Source organism: Rhea pennata, chromosome 8, assembly GCF_028389875.1.
Source record: "Rhea pennata isolate bPtePen1 chromosome 8, bPtePen1.pri, whole genome shotgun sequence".
NCBI lineage: Eukaryota > Metazoa > Chordata > Aves > Rheiformes > Rheidae > Rhea > Rhea pennata.
The window spans coordinates 1,383,750-1,404,312 of record NC_084670.1 but is presented as its reverse complement, the minus strand read 5'-3'; the positions used below and the strand labels follow the sequence as shown (position 1 = coordinate 1,404,312).

At 38.8% G+C, this 20,563-nt stretch overlaps 2 protein-coding genes across 3 annotated transcripts in view; one reads left to right on the top strand and one right to left on the bottom strand.

The window, feature by feature from the left end:
* The window catches only part of ANKRD13C (ankyrin repeat domain 13C), a 29,299-nt gene extending 28,178 nt beyond the window's left edge, over positions 1 to 1,121 (bottom strand). For both annotated transcript variants that reach the window (XM_062581675.1, XM_062581676.1), the window contains exon 1: positions 681 to 1,121. In XM_062581675.1, coding sequence (XP_062437659.1) covers positions 681 to 1,032 — 352 coding nt within the window. In that variant the 5' untranslated portion in view covers positions 1,033 to 1,121. The remainder of the gene's footprint in view (positions 1 to 680) is intronic.
* Positions 1,122 to 2,940: 1,819 nt separating this feature from the next.
* CTH (cystathionine gamma-lyase) lies at positions 2,941 to 19,945 on the top strand. The gene is made up of 12 exons (XM_062582181.1): positions 2,941 to 3,136; positions 5,644 to 5,725; positions 6,302 to 6,397; positions 7,207 to 7,316; positions 8,203 to 8,334; positions 10,019 to 10,076; positions 11,541 to 11,618; positions 12,778 to 12,930; positions 13,160 to 13,281; positions 15,196 to 15,248; positions 17,561 to 17,699; positions 19,253 to 19,945. The coding sequence occupies exons 1-12, from the start codon at positions 2,969 to 2,971 to the stop codon at positions 19,277 to 19,279; spliced, it is 1,218 nt and encodes a 405-aa protein (XP_062438165.1). The 5' UTR covers positions 2,941 to 2,968; the 3' UTR covers positions 19,280 to 19,945.
* Positions 19,946 to 20,563: the final 618 nt, after the last annotated feature.

Sequence of the window (20,563 nt, the reverse complement as noted above, 5' to 3'; positions counted from 1 at the left end):
CCTGCTCTTTCAAATTCCAGAACTGAAGCACCTCAGAAAGAGTTTTTTTTCAGTTCAGGTAAAAATTAAAAATAACCCCACCAACAGCCAAGGAATGCATCCTGAGTGCCCCCTAAATCCTGCCATCTCCAAAAGTGAACCGGTGACAGTTCAAAACATAAACAAAGCACTTTGAAGTGAAATGAAGCAATGCTTGGTATGCCGGAAGAGCTTCCTCTTTACCTGACTATAAAAATGACTAATGTTCTCATGCATATTAAGAAAATTCCAATAAATATTGGCTAGATGAGGCAGAGTCATGCTATTTTGTGGAGAGATGCCATCGTAATTTCCACCACCATTAACTAGTCACCTCTCAGGAAAGACAAACACAAAGGTTAAAAAAAAAAAGAAAGAAAGAAAGAAGAGACACAAGAACTTGTGCCGAGTAGAAACGAGAGAACAGTTTGCGGTACAAAAGCCTGACGAAACCCTCCAAAACGTGGCAGCTGAAGCGAAAAAAACCCCAACTCACACAAGCTAAAAGGGAAGGGATTGGTAACTGGGAGCTCGACCAGGGGTCTTTCAGACCGCTCCCACCCCAAAACACCCGCCTGACCCAGGCGCGCCGGCACAAGCCAGCGCGTCTCTCGCCCTTTTCCGGGAGAACGGCCGGGGAGGGGAGCCGGGCGGGCGCTCACCGTGACTGTCCTTCTGGCCGATGCCCTGCGTGCGGATGAGGGCTGAGAGCCGCCTCACGTCCCCCTTGAAGACGCACTCGTGCACGGGGAAGTGCGCCGGGCACTTGTCGGGCTCGGCGGCCGGGCCCGTCCCGCCGCCCGCCGGCCCCCCCTTGAGCTGCGCCCGGTGGTGGTGGTTGCTGAAGATGCGGTGGCCCCCGGCGCGGCCGCCCTTGCCGCCGCTCCCGCGCCCGCCGGTGAAGAGGCCCCCGGGCGCGGCGGCCGCCTCCTCCTCGCCGGGCCCCAGCAGGTCCCCGTCCTCCTTGCTGGGCTTGTGGTCCCTGCGCAGCGAGCGCAGCTTCTCTCCGGTCATCGCGGGCGGCGGGGCCGCGCCGGGGAGGCTCGCCGCGGCCGCCGGGAGGAGGCGCTCAGAGCCGCGGCGGCCAGTCCCGTCCCGCCGGCATCGCCCGCCGCCAACGCCCCGAGCCCGCGGCACCCAGGAGCCCGCGGCGGCCCGCTCAGCGGCCCGGCTCCGCCGCCATCTTGGCCGCCTGCTCCCGCGAGAGGAGCGGCGCGCGGCGAGACTTCCCCCAGCATCGCGGGGCGGTGCGAGAGCTGCTGACGGGCGCGCGAGCGGCGCGAAGGCGGGAACGGCGCTGAGGGGAGGCGCGAGCGCCGCTGACGGGGACGCGAGCGCCGAGGGGAGGCGCGAGCGCCGCTGAGGTGGGAACGGCGCCGAGGGGAGGCGCGAGCGCCGCTCACCGGGGCGCGAGCGCTGAGGGGGGGCGCGAGCGGCGCGAAGGCGGGAACGACGCTGAGAGGAGGCGCGAGCGCTGCTGAGGCGGTGGCGCGGAGGCAGGAACGGCGCGGAGGCGGGGCTGACGCCTCCCCCCCTCCCAATCTCTAGAGTTTAAGCACAAGCTAGTGCATCCGCACTAAAAATATGCCTAGCGTGTGTAGGGAGACAGCTGCTTTTTCTACGGACAGTGAAAGCTCGCCCTTGTCTCATAGAGGCCATGAATAAAATAAGGCATGTAAGGAGAGGGAGCACCTGCTGTTGCTCGTAGAAGTTGCTTGTTGGTCAAACAGCTTGTCCTTCTTTCCTGCAATGTTGCTTCATTTAACAAGAGACTGTCTTTCTGCAAGCTTCGCATCCTTGTGCTGTGTCTACCCTTGAACATACAACAGAGCTTCCAGCAATCAGCAAGTAGTATCAGCTTCCTAATTAAGACATTGGCATCAGTTTGCTGAGTAGGATCACTCTCTCTAGTGCTGACATACCACAAGGATAGCATCTAGATTCTTGTTCTGTTGCAAAAATTTACTGTAATGACTCCTACAGATTTCTTCTAGACGCATTTGTAAAGTGGCAGTGTGGATCCAAGAGTGTCCTGATTTGAGATTTAATTACCTTCAGCCATTGTATTCTGTATGTTGTTGCATGCCAGAGGTGTAAACAAACCACACATCAATGAAATAAATTGGACCAGCCAGTTCACCTCGTTTTATAAAGAGAATAGAATTGCTGGATTAGTTCGTAGGTCATGAAAGGTCACGCAATTTTTCACAATACTGCCTCCTCTATGCAAATTGGCATTCTTGCATCTCCTCCAGCGCTCCTTCTGTGAATTTGCTTTCCTTCAGATCTGCAAGACAAGAAAAAGAAATAGGCTCTTAATGCTGTTCCGAACAAAATGTCATTCAGCCCCTTCATTAGCCTTCTGTTTGCCTTGTTGGTGTCTGCTTCATTTACCAACAGAAAGGTAAATACAAAGAAAAAACCCAATCACTGTGAAGCAAGTTTCTGGGGAATTCAGGACATGTGCAAGTGTTATTTTTTTAAAAAACAATTTAAAAACAGGGGAAACAATCTTCAACTTGGCAGAAGGATTAGATGTGCGGTGATAAATTAGCCTTCGAGATGACTTCATTCTTCACCCAGTTTGCATCATCTCCCATGCCAGCTGACCAAGAAGAATTCTAGGCAGAGACTACAAAACAATTTCTGTGCCTGCTGTCATCAGCGTGACAACAAAATTACCTCACATGTATAGCTATAATACGAAATTTTAAATTTAAGTTAAAAAAATCTTTTTCTTTTTTTTTTCCATTTTTTTTTCTTTTAAGGGAAAATTGAAACCCATTTACCAACAATTTGAGAGCATTTCTAGCCATGCTAGGGCCAGGGCTGGGTCCCGGCCGCCGGCCGGTTCCTCTTCCGGCGGCGGGGCCGGGCCGGGGGCGGCTCCGCCCGCGCCGGACCCCTCGGGGCGGAGCGGCGCCGCACAGGAGCCCAGAGCAGCGGGGCCATGGAGGGAGCCGGCAGCAGCGACAGCGGGTTCCTGCCATGCTTCGCCCACTTCGCCACGCAGGCCATCCACGCCGGGCAGGAGCCCGAGCAGTGGCGCTCCGCCGCCGTGGTGCCGCTGCTCTCGCTCTCCACCACCTTCAAGCAGCGGGCGCCGGGGCAGCACGCGGTGAGTGGCCGGCGTCGCAGACGCCGCTTGGTTTTCTTTTCTTTCCTCCCGCGATTCTGTCCCCTTGTCCCTCACGCGAGTTTCTCAGAGGTGCGGTGAGGGTGGCTTTCTGCAGCGGGTGCCGAGGCGCGGGACGCAGAGCGGTCGGGAAATGCAGCGTTTAACGGGCGAGGCAAGGGATGGGGGGACCCCCGGGTCGAAACGCATTGAAGAATGTGTTTCGTTATTTAATTATTAAAGATGGCGGGGTTGCGCCTCGCCTTGAAGATGCTGTGACTTAACCTCGAAATTCAGGTACACTCCTGATTAGACGTGCAAAGTCACTGCAGGAGGGGAGGATTCTTCTTCCTCTTTTAAATCTTTGAAGTGTGTGTGACATCCCAAGCTGTTGTTTTTCCACCATACTAGCTCCTGAAACAAAAGAAACGAAACAAACTTTTTTTTCCCCCCTATTGGAAAAGATAAGTTTTCCCACTGTGGTCTGAAAGGCATATAGTCTATCCGGAAGATTTTCAATTTGAAAGTCACATGAAGTTAAGTACTTAGCTTCCCTTTGTGACTAGAGAGGCTTCTCTTTCATGCACGCAAAGGGATTCAACTGAGGAAGCTGCCCAGCATGTTAATGCTCTGGCTTGTGTCAGGTGGTTTACATGCACCAAAAGGCTTTTATGAACCAAGGGAGATAACAATATTTAACTTTGCTATGAGGCCTGGAGATTTTCTCATTCACACAGATTGTGTAAGAGGTTGTTTCAGTTGTCCTTCCAGATCTCAAATTTTCCATAAATATTTTGTGGAGGTCTTGAAGCACTTGAAGTGTTGAATTATCGTGAAATTCCTGACGATCACAATGTGCTTTTGAGGGAAATAACACAGTTCTTGAATTCATAAAGCAGTATTTGCCCCAAGCCCTAATTCTGAATGTCATGCTTTGTCAGCTGGGCAATTGGAATTTGCCTTGTGACCTTTGATCACTTGCATAGACTAAAACTTTGAATATTTGTGAGCTGACAATAGATTGATTCACTTGAGTGAGCCACATTCCTGCTGAAAGCTCAGTGAGAATAGTCTTTCAGATTCCTGAATATAATGACATTATCTTTAAACAGAAACTCTGAAAGTACAAACATACCAAGATGCTTAGGTTCTCTCAGTGACAAATGCATCCATGCATGCATGAATTTTTCTTTCTTGTTTAGTTTTGCAGTATTTATATAAAAACTGTTGGATTCAAACTGGAACTTGGCATGATTGTGTGGCAGGAAAATATTTGAGCTTTTTAAAGAACTTCTTGACAGGTCTTCCCCAGTCTGGCACTGAGTGCCCAATAGCATTTATCAAGCAGAGGGTCATGGAGAATGGACACTTACTTTCTGATAAGAACGTGAGAATGAGTGGACTGTGTCAGACCAAAGCCTTTTCTCCAACAACAACCAAAGGTGGACAACTAGAAAAAAATAGAAGGAATGTGACAAGCAGTATGGTATTTCCCCCAGTACGCTCCTAGAAACCATTTTCAGCTTGGAGATGTCCTCAAAGAGCTTGGAGACAGTTTTGGAGTTACTCTACTTGTTGTCTTGGGTATTTAAATACCATTTGGAAGCTGTTCAGATGATTGTCTTAGTTTCAGTGTTAATTTCTGGGGATATGTGATCAAACACAAACATTAATGATATCTGTGTCTGAGAAATACAGATTGCTTTCATTGAAATCACCCTCAGTGGAAGGTACTCATCATTTCACAGAAGTAGGCCTCCTAGGCATCATAGTTCAGATTTTGTCAGATCATTTGCTTTTTAGTTCATTTAGGTAATTCTAAATGATGCAATTCCCGTTTATTTAAGTAATCACTATAATAACACAAATAATCAAAGATCAACTGTTGCTGTCTAGAACACAGAATCTCTTTAAAGAACGGAAAAATTAATTTTCTCTAAGTTCTTTCTTCATTGAGATACAGGCTGTGTTTTAGTCAATCAGCAGCGGTCAAGGGTGTGTATTTTTTTTTAATTAATGCTTTATTTGAAAAGTTACGTGACATTTAAACATGCTTTAGATATCCAGATTTTAAAGGGATGGCAGTCCATGAGATTAGTAAGGCTGCGTTGGTTGATAGCAGCTGAATAAATATTTAGCCATTGATTTTTTTCAACTGGAGGAATGAATGTGCTTTTCACTCCAGGATCATCAGTTAACACAAAACACATCAATGTGTATTAAAATTCATACCAGATAAATCTAGGTAAAGCTCACATAAAGCTCATGTCTTGCTAGAGCTCATGGGAGTCTAACAACAAAAACAGATTTGTAGGGTAGAAGGGATGGATTGTACACTGTGTATAACAGCTTGATGTAGCCAGAAGACCCACCCCACTGTTACTGGAAAGCATACGTGCAAAGCCTGAGTGTTGAGGATGAGGACCTTTTAAGGAACCTACGATTATTATTGTACAAAACTTTATCACTGCTCTCTTTTAAGTTATGTTTGTTTCTTGCTTTCATGATAGGGTTTTGATTATAGCCGGAGTGGAAATCCTACCCGAAATTGCCTAGAAAAGGCTGTAGCTGCACTGGATGGAGCTAAGTACTGTAAGCAATTAATAGTTTCCTTAAACATGATGTCAGCATGTGTGCTTCTTGATAGCACTTTATAGTAGGCAAGCATTGTATAGGCAAGGATGTTGAGTTTTCACCAGCAGTTCTATATGACAGCAAGACTTTGACAGTCTTTGACTACTGGTTAGGAGTAAGAGCTACTTTGGTCTGTGTTGTGAAACTTAACATTCAGGAAAGTCCAGCTCAATCATTAGTCTTTGTATAATAACTTTACTTCTTTTTGCTACATTTAGTACCTAAACTTAAACTTAAGTATGGTGTTTCATACTGTAGATTGATCCCTGTGTAACAGTACTTAATTCAGTGGTGTGAGTATGAGCCTGTCGGCACCTGTTATCAGACTTTGTTACCACTGTTCATTGAGGGTTACACCTTATGTAAACAATGCCTGTTACTTTCAGTGAATCTGCTTGAAGAGTGAGATAGCCTAAGTGAGAGTGGTAGATCAGGTTCCTTTTGAAAGCTATGTAAGGAAAGTGAAGGCGAGTTTGACAGAGATAGATCATACTAAAATATGATCTATCTGCCATTTACTGTTCTCTATTTTAGGTTTAGCTTATGCTTCTGGCTTAGCTGCTACTGTGAATATTACTCACCTGGTAAAGGCTGGGGATACAATTATCTGTATGGATGATGTCTATGGAGGTAAGTAAAGCATAAGTTTTTTTGTCTTAATTGTGCAAATGATTTAAAGTACTTCTTTGTATTTCTCATTAGCCTTTTGAATTGCATGCTTCTGACCGTATTTTTCTTTAAAGCCTTTTTCACTTAATGAGAACATGAGTGTATGAGTTTCACAACATGAGAGTAGCATACGATTTATTGTAGAAATATAGGTATGGACTATGGGTCAGAGTTGTTTATAGCATATTTATGTAATAGAATTTATATATGTAGATCCATTCTTTGTGATTTAATTTATATAGAGAGAGACATTTTTGATACAACAAAAAAGAAATATCAGTTCATTCTAATTGTAATGCTTTGTAAGATTGAAAATTGTCTCAGAGGCAGCCTGCCAATGTGAAAATACCCGTTAGAGCAGCATGTGATGACTATGAAAGTCATCTTTGGGACCAGCAAGAAGATTTCAGTTTTGCTTTAATTTCCCAATTAAAAAAGCCCAAACAGTATAATAGCTATTAATTGAAAGTATTTCAGAAATCACTCTGATTCCATATTCCTGTTACTTTTCCATGATGTTTAAAAATACAGTAATCTTTAAATCTTTTAGAAATAAAAGCATACTAATCTGTCTTTTACAATGTACAGCGTAAAACTTATACTCTGACTTTCCTTGGTTATATACAACAGACTGGAAATCAATGAAGGAAAATTAGTTTTATTTTGTATCTCAGTTCTTGGTTTTTTTTCTCCTCCGTCCTATTAAATAAATTTAAAGCAAAATGTTTCTTTAACAAACCTCTCTCTCTGTTGCTGTTGTTGTTGTTAAGGTACAAATAGGTATTTCAGGAAAATAGCTGTTAAAATGGGTTTGAATGTCATTTTTGTTGATTGTACAAAATTGGAATGCCTGGAAGCTGCGATTACACCGGAGACCAAGGTAGGAGAAAAAAATCGCTAATCTTGTTTGCATAATGTCCTTAGATAATTGTATTCTTTCTTCTTATATGATCTTATGATAGGCTTTTATTTAGCATGAAAAATAAATAAATGCAATACCTAGAAATTTGTAACTTTTTAAATATTCTTTGAAGCACTAGAAAATAGCACAATTTCAAAGTGTTTTAAGAGGGGGAATAGGAAATCTTCTGTAAGCAATAAAGGCTTATTCAGAGAAACAAGTTTAAAAGACCTTTTGAAAAGGGGAAAGACATTGGGAAGTAGTTAGTAGTGTCATGGCTATAATGTTTTAAAAACGAATAAGCAGTGTTTTGGAGTAGTAATAGTTGATCTCATGGAAGATAGTACAGCTGTAAAAAGCTTCCAAATTTTTCCACATCATGTTTTCTTCCGGTTATCTCAGGCATTCTTTACCTACAAAGGACTTTAATTCTCAAAAGCTTTGCTGTTTTTAATGCATATCAGTTGTTTTTGTGGAAAATAGTACCTCTCCCAAGGAATTGTGCCTTTCTTCAGTAACAACCCTTCTTTATTTACATTCAGCAAACTGAATGGGAAGCTGACACTCAGCAAGTTAACATTAAAAAGCTGTTAAGACTTCAAAAATCATGTCTTAAAATACGAATGTAGTGTTTGTGTTGGTAGGACAAAGTATCTTAAGTGATACTTTTCATCATCATCAGTAACTGGTGCTTATGTGCAAAAAAGGGATCTTAGATTTCAAATACTGTTAGTTTTTTAGCCTGATACTATTAAAAATATATGAAAAGGAAGAAATGTTTGCTTTAAACACTGTGCAACATACAGTACATCACTGGCATTGTATTGTTTCCAAACTAATGGTTTCTGCTGTTGAATTACCACAGCTTGTTTGGATTGAAACACCTACCAACCCCACACTGAAGGTCATTGATATTCAAGGCTGTGCAGATGTAGTACATAAACATAAAGATGTTCTTCTAGTTGTAGACAACACTTTTATGTCTGCGTATTTCCAGGTAAACTGTTTGTTTACAATTTTTCCATTATTTCAATGTATTCAAAAGCACTTTTTTAAAGTAGGAAGGACCACTAAGAAAGAACTGTAGTTTTGATCTGTGTATTTTAAAATTGCCTACTGTAGTTCTAGGTGCAACTAAAGTACTGCTACTTTTTAAATCAGTAAACATGGGATCAAATATATTTTATAGCTAGTTATATAGAAGTATTATGCCAATGAAAACAACATAGTTCAAGAGTTAAATGTGGCTTAGAAGTTTATAATTTTTATCTTTTACAAATCTCATAGCTTTTCATTTTTATAACTAGAATACATGAAGTAAAAATCATTTTTTTTAATAACACAAGTATTTCTAAATAATAAACTTCAAAGTTTTGTTCATTTTAACATTGACTAGAAATATTTGTATATATTTCTCTGGAAACTAAACTAACCCGTTATACTGTAGGCCCGATGAAAAATTGTTGGTAATTTTTTTTTTTTAAGAATGGAACAAAAGGTGTCCTTTTGTTTGTTAAGGATACTGAGATAGTTATAAATTGAGAGGTCTATAAAAAGTGTTAATGCTTAGCTAAAGTGGCACTTGCATTTGTCTTGCACGCATGAAAGGCTTAGTGACTGTATATTTTTTTTTCTTTTCCTGTATCTATTTTCCTTCTGAAAGATGTGTTTGTGGAAGAAGTCAAGTGAAAAATCTGGATTAAGAGCTAGTTAATATGTCTTATATTGGCCTGGTCCTAAGAGGAAGTCTGTTTTAATGATTAATTTCAGTAAGCATTAATAAGTAATGTCTTTAAACCTCAGGAATGCTGCTGACACAAAGTACTAAGAAAAACATAATTTTAGAATTTTTTTAATTTTAATATTGAATATAGGGGCACTGATGTTACTACTACTACTACAGTGGCCAAGCACTGAGAATGCATGCTATCTGTGTTCCTTGAAAGGACTTTCATGTTTAATCTGACAGCAGTGTTCTTTTTCTCTAATTACTCTATATTTTTTTAACACATTAGTACTCTTCAATCTTTGTAATATGTTTAAATTTATTCAAAACTGTTACTTAGGTACTGATTAAAAAAACATTGTTCATTCCTTTTTGGCTATTAACACCTAGGTTTACCTCCCACCTTAAAAACCGCTGCTAGCAATAAAATTGAATGAGTTAGAAGAGAGAGACTTGACAAACAAAATCCTTTGCATTTTCTTCGGGTTTCCAATTGTTCTTCCTATGTTGTATCAGTAATACTTATTCTCAGAAAGCTGGAAGATTTTTTTTTCTTTGAAAACTAAACCTTCTTTAATGTCTCGAGGCCCATATTTTAGACTGATTATCATTTCCTCAGCTAAGCAATATAACTAATTTTTCCCAAGTTTGAATGGGCTGATTCAGTTAATTCAAATTACTCACTCTTGTCACTGAAGCCAATGAAAACTAGACTGGTACCTCTGAATCACACTTTATTGTGCACTCTTTTTATTGTGTTAATCATGAATTCAGAGTGCTTTTTGTTATATGTTCTGTCTTTCTTCATTCTCTTATTTTTGCAGTAAAGTTTTGGTGTTGGTTTCTGTATCTATTGTTACCTTCTGGTTTTGATCACAGGATTTCTGGATGATTTGGGAAGGGCTAGTGTGCAAAAATAACTTTAATCATACCTATTATTTTCATTTAATTTTAGCGTCCTTTATCTTTGGGGGCTGATATTTGTATGTATTCTGCAACCAAATACATGAATGGTAAGTATTTGATTTCTACACAACTCAGGCTGGTTATTTCAAAGTCATTCCAAATACCAGGGAATTTGGGGGTTAGCTCTTGAACCTTTTTCATGTCTCATAGAAGCTTCTAAATTCATTTTGCCTAATTTCATTTGCCAATGTCTATATATAGCTATTGCCAACTTGTTGCTAACAGCAGCAGTGAGTGATATTGTGCAAACAGTTTGCACTGTGGTAGTGTCCAGATGGCTTGCCTTAATGAAAAGAACAAATCCATGAGATAAAACTGTATTTTTCAAACCCAGACTCTCTCCAAATTTGGCTGGTTTTACAGTGTTTAGAATGGAGCAATCCTGGACAAGAAGAAACCAACAGCAGTTGTTGGTACACCACATACACACATCTGTAAAACTATACAATAGGCCGCAGTTGACTGTGGTCACCTCCCAGAGCCTTAGTCTCTTTGTGAGTGCTGGCTGCTGGCATAATTGGTGCTGTGCAGTAACAATTTGCTCTAGAAGCACTCTATCCTGACCAGATTGTCTGGAATCCAGCCATTGTAATCGCCTTCAACATCCTGTCTCTCTTACATGTACCATTTCCTTGTGCATCCTTGCCAGTCAGAGCTTTGGCTTCTGCTCATGCTATGTGTGCCCTTTTCCTGATGTGCTTCTTGTACTGATCTTCCCTCACAACACCTGCTCTGGCTGCCTTGCTTTCTGCCAACAGCTGCAGACTGTTTATAAAAGTGAATGCATCTGCCAGTAATTCTTAGATGGACCATTAGTTTTGGTCTGAGGAGTCTTAATGGCTCCTAAATGATTCTTGAGAAAAGAAGTACTGACGTGTGAAGCGCTATACCTATAGGCATTTGTAGCCATGTTAGCTTTAATATGGCTGTAACCCAACAAAGGGGTGCTAGTGCCAGGTAGCTGCCAGAAGAGATGTTAAAGTTGAAGGAAGATTTTACATGGCTGTATTGGAGTCCATTGAAAAGCATATTCATTTTGTTGTTTCCCGAACAATCTAGACTAAAAAATATAGCTTGACTGCGCTATCTGTACTGTAACTACATGTTCCAATTGTGGTATGGATAAAAATGGAAGCATTCTAGCTGCTGTTTGTTCTCACTAAAGCAACAGTCTATGTTGCATATCTGTTCCACAGGAACACATTTGATTTATGGACAAAGTCCTGCTTTCTGTCAGTTAGGTGCAGTGGGTATGGTAAGTTTCTCGGGGCATGAGAAGAGGTCACATGGTTAGCATTGGGCAATGCAGCCTTTTGTAACTTTTGAAAAGGCTGAAATCTGCCTTATGATTTACTTGTTGGTACAAGAAGGACAACTGTAGCAATGAGGAGTCCAGTGTCTTGAAAATATGGGATGGTATTAGCACCAAGACTGAAAAGATGGGTTTATTGCAGAACCCTGGAGTAGATAGAATGGCTAATATTGTTCTCATGTTCTCCCTGCATTTTTAGGGCACAGCGATGTTGTAATGGGACTTGTTTCAGTGAATTGTGATGATCTCTATGAAAGGCTCAAATTCTTACAAAACTGTAAGTAGTCAATGTAGGAAATACCTTAAAATGTATTATGTTCAATTATTATATTCAAATATACTGGTGCATAATGGAAAACGTTGCATATACAAAAGCATGAAGTCTTTCTCTAAAGATGTAGCTCAAGCATGTAAATAGGAGGAAATGTAAATGACTGGAGAGAAAGTAGTTAAATAAATGTAGGAAACCTAAATTCTGTTCTCTGCCTTTCCTAAGTATGTGGCATAGCCTTATGCAAACATGATAGCTTTCAGTATATCCCTGTAACTTCTTGGTCAAATGAAGTTGATGACAGTGGTCTTCTCTCTAAAGCAGTTCATACCTGTAAGAATATTCAGTAGTGTGTTCTATGTTTTTTTTTTCCACCATTAGTTTGTTTATAAATTGGAGGAAAATTGTTCTTAAATTTCAATGCCTAACAACTAATGGTCGAAATCAGAGCTGTTCGGTCGATGGCTTGTCCCTTTTCTCTGGGCAGTTTGAGGGACTGGAGAAATGGGATGAGTTGTCTGGTGATAGTTTCTTGAATCCAAGCACCATCTATCACTAGTGGATTAAAGTTGAGACCATGGCAAAAAACGCACAGTCTTTTCATATGTTCACTTGACTTCACACATAAGACCTTTAAATTATGCATTTATTTGATTTCATCTAACTTATGTCAGTTGCATTTGGGATTTTTTTAAACTCGTTCACAAATCAGAGGATTCCTCTAATGTAGAATTTTTATATAGAGTATGATTTTAACAATAGAACTTTACTGCCTTGTAATGAATAGTGCTCGGTCTGTCTCCTGTCTGCTACAGAAGGCATAAAAGTGTGTTAGGTCTAACAGATTTCATCCTTAAATCTGCAGTTTATTAATTTAGCTTATTAATTGCTTTCATGTGTATGTGGGATGGGGAAGACAGATGACATTGAATTTGTCTTTCTCTTTGTCTTGTTCTAACTTTAGAATATTTATACCTTTGCATCAGAGTGCTACATTTGAGTTTTCAAGGTCCAGAGTAAATTCTGTGCAGATGGAAGCCAAGTTCCAGTAGGAATCAGTAGGAATTTTATCTGTTTGCTTCAGTGGTTAGCTTGGATATCAGTGCTGTATTTAGTTATATCAAAAAAGTCCTCTCTATTTTGTGTAATTTTGTCTTTTCTATAGCACTTGGAGCTGTTCCATCTCCTTTCGACTGTTACCTGTGCAATCGTGGTTTGAAGACATTGCAAATCCGGATGAAGCAACATTTCCACAATGCGTTGGCTGTTGCTCAGTTCCTTGAGTCAGATTCCCGTGTGGAGAAAGTCATTTTCCCTGGTAAGTTGGCCTGGCTTCAAAGAAGGTGATGTCTTAGGATGACATGCATTTTAAGTACTGTAATACTGTCATTTATATATACCTTTAACATTTGATGATTGTAGATTAGGTGTCTACCTTGGCAATGGCTTTTCCACATAAAATGTTTCCACGCAGTTTGTGGTGAATTGCTTTTGTTTTTGAAGTGATGATAATTAACATAATCTCCTACAAATGTTACTAATTTCAGGATTACCTTCACATCCTCAGCATGAGTTGGTCAAGCGGCAGTGTACTGGCTGTCCTGGGATGATAAGCTTTTATGTTAAGGGAAGTCTTGAACATGCTGTTACTTTTCTCAAGAATTTAAAGGTAAATAACATTAAACATCCTAAAGTGAATTGAATCTGTCATTTTGAGCATGATAATGGAAGGAAATAGTTTTCCTTGGGGAGGGAGAATCTTTCTCTATGCTTGCAAACCTGCAAATTTCTTTTGGGTGTATCCATCTCTAAATAATAGATTATCTGTAAATGGGACACAAATGAGAAGGAAGAAAAGGATGCCCATTTAAAGTGTCTGTTTACACAGTATGGTATTCTAGATCCAGGTTAGCCCAGGTATTTTTTCTAATAAAGTACTTGCATAAGAGCCTTTTACAATTGGCCATAGTATTTGAAAGCAGAGAAGCTATGGCTGGTGTAATCCTATAGTAATATTTCAAAGTACTTGTCAGGAGAAAATACCAGTGAGAAATAATATGAATTATGAAACAAAGAAGGAGACCCTCAATTTAGAGAATAGTTTGTTTATTGTATGAGACATAGGATTTTGGTTTTGGTCTTCGTAATTCATGCATTCTGTCTGTACTCTTTAATGTATATGTAAATCTTGGTCTCTGGTTAATTTGCATTCTGCTCTTGTTTTGTGTTTTTATAATCATGGAAAAACAGATTAGTAATAACTGACAAAGGCAAATGACAACTTCCTCATGCTCTTTGTCTCACTCACCTGCCAGCTAACATCATCAGCTGAAAATACATGTAACAAAATAATTTTCCCATAGAATATCGTTCTGAATGAGAATATTTAATCCTGGTGCAGAAGATCAAGCAGATGTGCCAGCAAGTTAGAGTGCAGAAGCGTGTTCCAGAAGATACAGTCCACTATAAGTATCTTCACCTCATGCCTTTGACTTGGCCAATCATCAATCATCAGTTTGTTACCAGGTTGATTCAAAACAAAAAAGAAAAAGAAAAGGCCAATACTTTACACCAAGCTGAGACAAGAGGATTCTCTAGTTGATAGGTTTGGTTGTGGGTTTTCTGTGGCCTTGCTGAATATAAAAGGAAAAAAAAAGCCAATATGAGCAACTAGAAGTGCAGAGAAATATTGAGGGCAGCAAATAAATTCATAGCAGACAAACTGAACAAATCGTGCATGTATGTCTCAGTGCAGCCAATCCTCTAGAGAGCTGCTTTGTCATCCAGAAAGAAATATATCCATAATTTAAAGATCGGTGTTAAAAAACCTTAACTAATGGAAGGCAGTTCTCAAACACAAGTCCCAGAAATTTAGGATATTTTTCAAAATACTAAACTAACCTGCAGTGAAAATAAATCTATTCAGTCCTATTGAAAAAACCTTAAGGTTTTTGGTTTTGTTTATTCTTCCTCCCCACACAGCAGTTCTTCCTTTGGCTAGCCTAAAAGATATGTTACATGTGAGTGTGGATAAGTGATGGTAGTGATGGAAGAATAGGCAAGGATATGATATCGTCAGTTAAACTCTAATCTAAATTTTTAAGATATGAGCCTCATTTTGTGCAGGCAAATGGTTTTATTTCTTCTCTGAATAGAATGAACACATTGGTAGGCCCCAAGCACAATCCTCTCCCTAGTGTAGTTTATTATCCCTGCTGTACTTCCCCATCCACATCACTCTGCATGCATTGCATTATAGGAGCTATTTTTGAGTTATATTTGCTTAACATGGGAATATTTTAATTTCAGTTTTGTATTGGTGTCTTTTATAGTATTTTAGGAAAAACTCTGTGATGTAGTGAAAATCTATTTTAAATTTTAATAGCTTTTTAACTTGAAAATGTCCACCTTTTTCTTTATTACAGCTAATATTTTTCATAATATAAAAGTTATTGTAGAAAACTTTAGCGAAAGAATACAAAAATAAGAAAATTAGAAGCTCCTGTTTCTTTCACTGTCTCTTTCTAAGCGTTCGTACCTTCGTATTTTTTATTTTAAGTTCTGTTTACTTTTTTTGCTATAGCTTTTTACACTGGCTGAGAGTCTGGGAGGATATGAAAGCCTAGCAGAGCATCCGTAAGTCATTCTTCACCTTAGAAGTCTATTAAGAAAAATTCTGAACAACTTCACAGTAACAGAAGTTTCTGATGTATTTTTATGAGTTTTAAAATTTGCTAGTATAAAAAGCTGTAATGTTTTGCATATAATTGAGCTCCACGGATAGTATGTCATATAACACAAAAACAATGGCTACTCCAGAAGTCAGTGTGACTTTCTTAAGTATGAGAAGAAGACTACCTCACTACATTAAAATTTTCTTGAATTAAAATATTCTCGAATGATAATAGATTGTTCCAAATCTAATACAAAGGGGTAAGAAATATCACACCTTTCAGCACTATGGAGTGTTTGAGTAGGCCAGAACTGGAACAACCCTTGGAAGCTGCCCCCTAATAGTGCTGGGAAAATGTAACATTTGCAAGAGTGCGAAGATGCACACCTAAGGTGTCTTTGTCCCAGCATATGTGATCCAGCATGTGTCCAAAGCATATGTGATCTTTGTGCCTGGTCTTGAACTCCTTTGCTTAGGTATACCCTCCTTAGCACTCACTCTCTTGGTTATAATTAGACCTGCATATTAAATATATCTCAAAGTAGGTTCATCAATATTCACTTTTCTATTTCCCCCCAAAATGCTTTATGGTGCCACTGGCTGAGTTTTAAATTAGACTAGTAAGTCATATCCATTGAACAAATTGTTTTAGAGCCATTGTAAATTTTAACAAGATTTTTTCACTACTTTCAGCAATACTAAGCTAATACTTTCTGAGTTTCCTTGTTTTAACTGGAAGACTGAACTGCAAAATACTGTGCTATCAAATCCAAGAAATCAGTATTTTTAAACCAGTAGTATTGAGTCTATTTGGTCTTACTACCGTGAGGAAAAATGCCTGCCATTTTAACTGCTTACACAAGAGGGCATATTCAGTACCGTAAACTGGATTGCATCTGTCTTTGTCGGGTGGCTTTGTAAAAATTTTGGTAATACTTAGCTGCCTGTGCCCAAAGCAACTCGTCAGGTAGATCTGTAGATTTTGTGGTGAAAGTAGCTGTTTAGACTTCTATCTAATGATTGCAACCAGTAGCATAAATTAACGTAATACTGTTACACCATTTTTTTTTCTTTTTTAACCTGCTGATATTTGAGTGGGGGTCATTTACCTGTGTGATTTACCAAATAGATAGGCAGGAATGTGTATTTTTTAAAAAAATGTTAAAATGGGATTTTTACTTGATTGGATACATAGTTCCAATTTGCTCTTATAAAAGATATTCACATAGAAATTTGTGTGCTAAATCATTTCAGTTACTCATTTTAGAATAACAGCAAATTTTAAGCATTCAAACAGCTGAAAGATAATTGCTAACTAGTGGAAGTCACTGGCTGAGCATATGAGAGAAATAGCTTCTTATACAGGTACTGAGAGAATAAACTCGTCGGTGTAAGTAGTACCATTTGACAAGTGATTTGAGCAACCAGAGATTAAAAAGATAGGGAGATTTTTCTTTCAGTTTATGAATAAAAACTAGGTATGAGAAAATGTGATCTAGTATTTTTAAAATGTTGAAGAATATAAAGCAACCATTTCATTTTTAAAGGAAAGATTTTCTATATTTGATGTTTAATAATCCAGTATTTGAGTAACTTTTCTCTCTTATACATCTAGTGCACTTATTCCACAAATTAATGCTTACAGGTGTTGTTTATGTGTCTCGTTTGGACTACAGTTCAACTTAGAAAAAAGTGTTATGTCAAACTATTTATTTTATGTATGATCTAATATTCATATTTTTACTAAAAGTATTAAACTGAAGAGAATTAGTACTTATATGAGATTTGTTTAAATTGTTCTACCTTCACGTGGGGACTCAGGTGGCTCCTTTCTGTAAGCAAAGGAAATCTTAAGCAAATGATTTGAAAGTTGCCCTAGCTGCTATTTGATCAAGATGGCATCTCTCTGATGGTTAGGTACAAATCCTTCTATAATATTGCGTATTTCCATATGCTTAACACATTGCCTTTAGATTAATTAAAAAAAAAAAAGGGAAAGGAAGGAAGCGGAGTAGGATTTTTTTCTTAAGTTCCGCTTTTATTCATGATTTGTAGTTTGGAATCACTTGGAGATACAAGTCTGCCTTGACTGGAGTTCACATAGTTTACAATGACTGACGATGTGTTATCTTCAATCTATAGGTTAACTAGCAGGTGATACAAAAGTGTAAAATATTCCTGGCATTACAGGAGATGTTGTCAAGTAACCAGTGTGATTGGTCTTTACCAATAACAATAAAAACTTCTTAGAAAAGCTTTTTTCTTTTCCCCTCAGGGCCATCATGACTCACTCTTCAGTGCCTAAGGAAGATAGAGAGGTTCTTGGAATCAGTGATACACTAATTCGTCTATCAATTGGCTTGGAAGATGAAGAAGATTTACTGGAAGACCTAGATCAAGCTCTGAAAGCTGCAGTAAGTTGGTTGTTATCTTAAAGCCATCACTACAATAAGTATTTGCCCTCTAATCCTCTGCCTTTCTAACTAATAACATGTGAGCTCTTTTTTAACAATTTTACTGAATCTCAGGAGTATGTTGCTAGTTAACTTAACAAGTGCATCAACTGTCCCTAGTAATTTTTATCTCACTTAATTTTTAAAATATTCATATACATGCCTTGCAGCGTGTGCATACATTTTTAAAGTTTTCATTGTTAACATTCCCTTTATATCAAGGTTTACAACCCTTGTCAGTCACAAATGAAATTCATGTAGATTCCTACTGCAAACAGATGATGTCCTTAGAGTTTGAGTGATAGGAATATGCCCTGAAGTTAGGGTGAGTGGAGACTCTTATATAGGCATTGAAATGCTTTTTAGAGAGGGTTAAATATATTAAGCAGTTCAATAAAAGAGCTTCCACCAGACAGTAACTCATATTTGAGTAACATGCTTCCTTTATAAGGAAGGGAATATTCCTACTCCTCTGTCTCAAGTTCTATTTTTTCAGACAATAGATTAAAATATAATTCCATATTTTTCCTTTTCTTCTCAAGGCAGGTCTTCTAAAACACATTAAGTGTATATGTGTGTGTGTCTGTGAGTATACATACATGCACATGTAGAGGGGAGAGATTAATGAAATGTTTCTTGCTTGGTCCTATACAGATTTGGATGGACTTGTGTTGTGACTGATAGAATAATAGTTTTTCTTGCAAGTTTTTTTTATTACTTTTTTCTTACTGGAGTGGATTAGACATAACTGAAAAATATAAAGTAGGGGCACTCTAGTAGGGAGGAGTGTCAGAGAGAATGAGGGAGGCACCAGATATATCAAAAACTGTAGCAAAGTGTGTGCTTAGGAGGGGCTTCAGCAAGTGATGCGCTAAAATTTAATAAATAACCATACTGTAAAAGCCTGAGATTCCTCCTTCTGTTCTTCCAGCTTGTATTCTCGTACTGTTGGACCACTGTAACTCTCATTGGTTTGTTTTCTTCTACTGGGGATTCTGAGGATTTGCTGACTCCTCATTAATCCTTGTGGAGCTTGGTACAGAGTTCAGTGGAAAGACTGAGACACTCTTTTCTTGACCTTGAGTCAGCTCTATGTCAATGGCAGAGGCAGAAGTAAATTCAGTACTGCCTTGTTTTCCTGCACCAGCTTTGCTGGTAGGTACTAGCATCCCAAAAAACAATCAGAAAAATTAAGGTGTCTGAAATTCAATTTTGTTGCTGTTTGAGAGAACAAGATGTTATTGGTGGATAAAATATAAATCTGAGCCCTGCAGCAGTTGTAGCAAATGTATAGTAGGTTGATACACTGCACAGCTGGCAAATTTTTTCTTTCAGTGGTGATATAGAAGGTAAATAAAAATTAGCAATAGTAACTGCACGTGCTTCTATGCGCCACCATAGAGCACAAAGATAATTTGTTACTCCATGTCATTTTTGTATGCTAAAAATTGAGTGGTGCTTGGTTGATACAGGTGCATATTGTAACTATCTCATACTTTTCCTTCTTATTGCAGTTTCCAGAGAATAAGGCTTTCAACTAACATCTGAAACCTGAATTTGGAAGTTGAACGTTAAACGGCTGAAGAAGATGACACAATAAGTCAAACTGCTAATGGTTTTGCTTGGAATTGCCTTTGAGAACTGAAATCTGTTTGATCAAACTCTAGATTCCTGGGGAGTTTTCCCCTTGTGCCATTATATTCATACTGTTAATGTCTGTTTGTATGTTGGTTACACACTGTTGCACAAACTTTACACTCTCCTCTGTGTCCATTTGTGGTTGTATCGTAATCCTTGTCATTGGAATTTAAGAGGTCAGTTTGTGTTTGAGAGAAACTCTGAGATATACTCGGGAATATTATGGCTAGTTCTTTCAGTGGAAATTAATGTTTCTCATTTATCATGCTAATACTAGGAGGATGTTCCATCACTAGAGTTTGTTTCTGTTAATTAATTTTTCACATCACTTCAAATACAACAATTTCTTGAATATCATTAATATAGTTCAGATTTTTAAGTGAGATAGGAAATTTTTCCACCTGTTGATATTTTATGGAGTATTGAAAATGAGGCAAAATCCAATATCTGATACATAATGGTAACGATCTAAAGATGACTCTTTGATTTTAAAAAAAATCACTTAACTGTGTTGTTAATTTGATTTGTATTTGGAATTAGAATCGATTAATTAAAAGACTTTGCATTTCCCTGTTTTTGTTACTACTTTTGGTATTTGAGTATACTAGTTGCATTCAAAATCAATTGATAAAGTGACCCTGGATTTTTTTAAGTTGTCGTATAGCAAAATGATATCATGAATGTTTTTAATTTTGTCAAGGAAAAAAAAGAGATATAAATTGTTATACATTGAAATTTATCATGCAAATTGCAGCATTCCTACTAGCAATGATTTCTATCAGACAGCAGACACTGATTCACAAAAGGGCATTTATTCACAGATTAGTGGTTTGCTGCATTGAATTTGTTTGTGCTTTGAAGTTTTGTAGACTTAAGATTCCGCATGTTTGATCTGCCACTTTGATGAGGGCAGTGCGTATACTAAAACAGGAGTCAGATCCATGTTTTAAGTGAAGATCTTGATAGTTTGTGGTTTGCCTTCACAAATATCTCAGTGAAGACACTGAGATTGTATCTAAAGTTAGATCTGAAAACGCACCCTGAGCACACCCCAGCTATCTATTTAGGCAGGAGGCATGTGTGTAGCGATTCTGCTTTCCCTACCACCTGCTTATCTAGGTTTCTGCAGGGAGGAAACAGGAGTCGAAGGAGGCTTTGGCTCTCTTGGGACAGGTTTCTTATCTGAA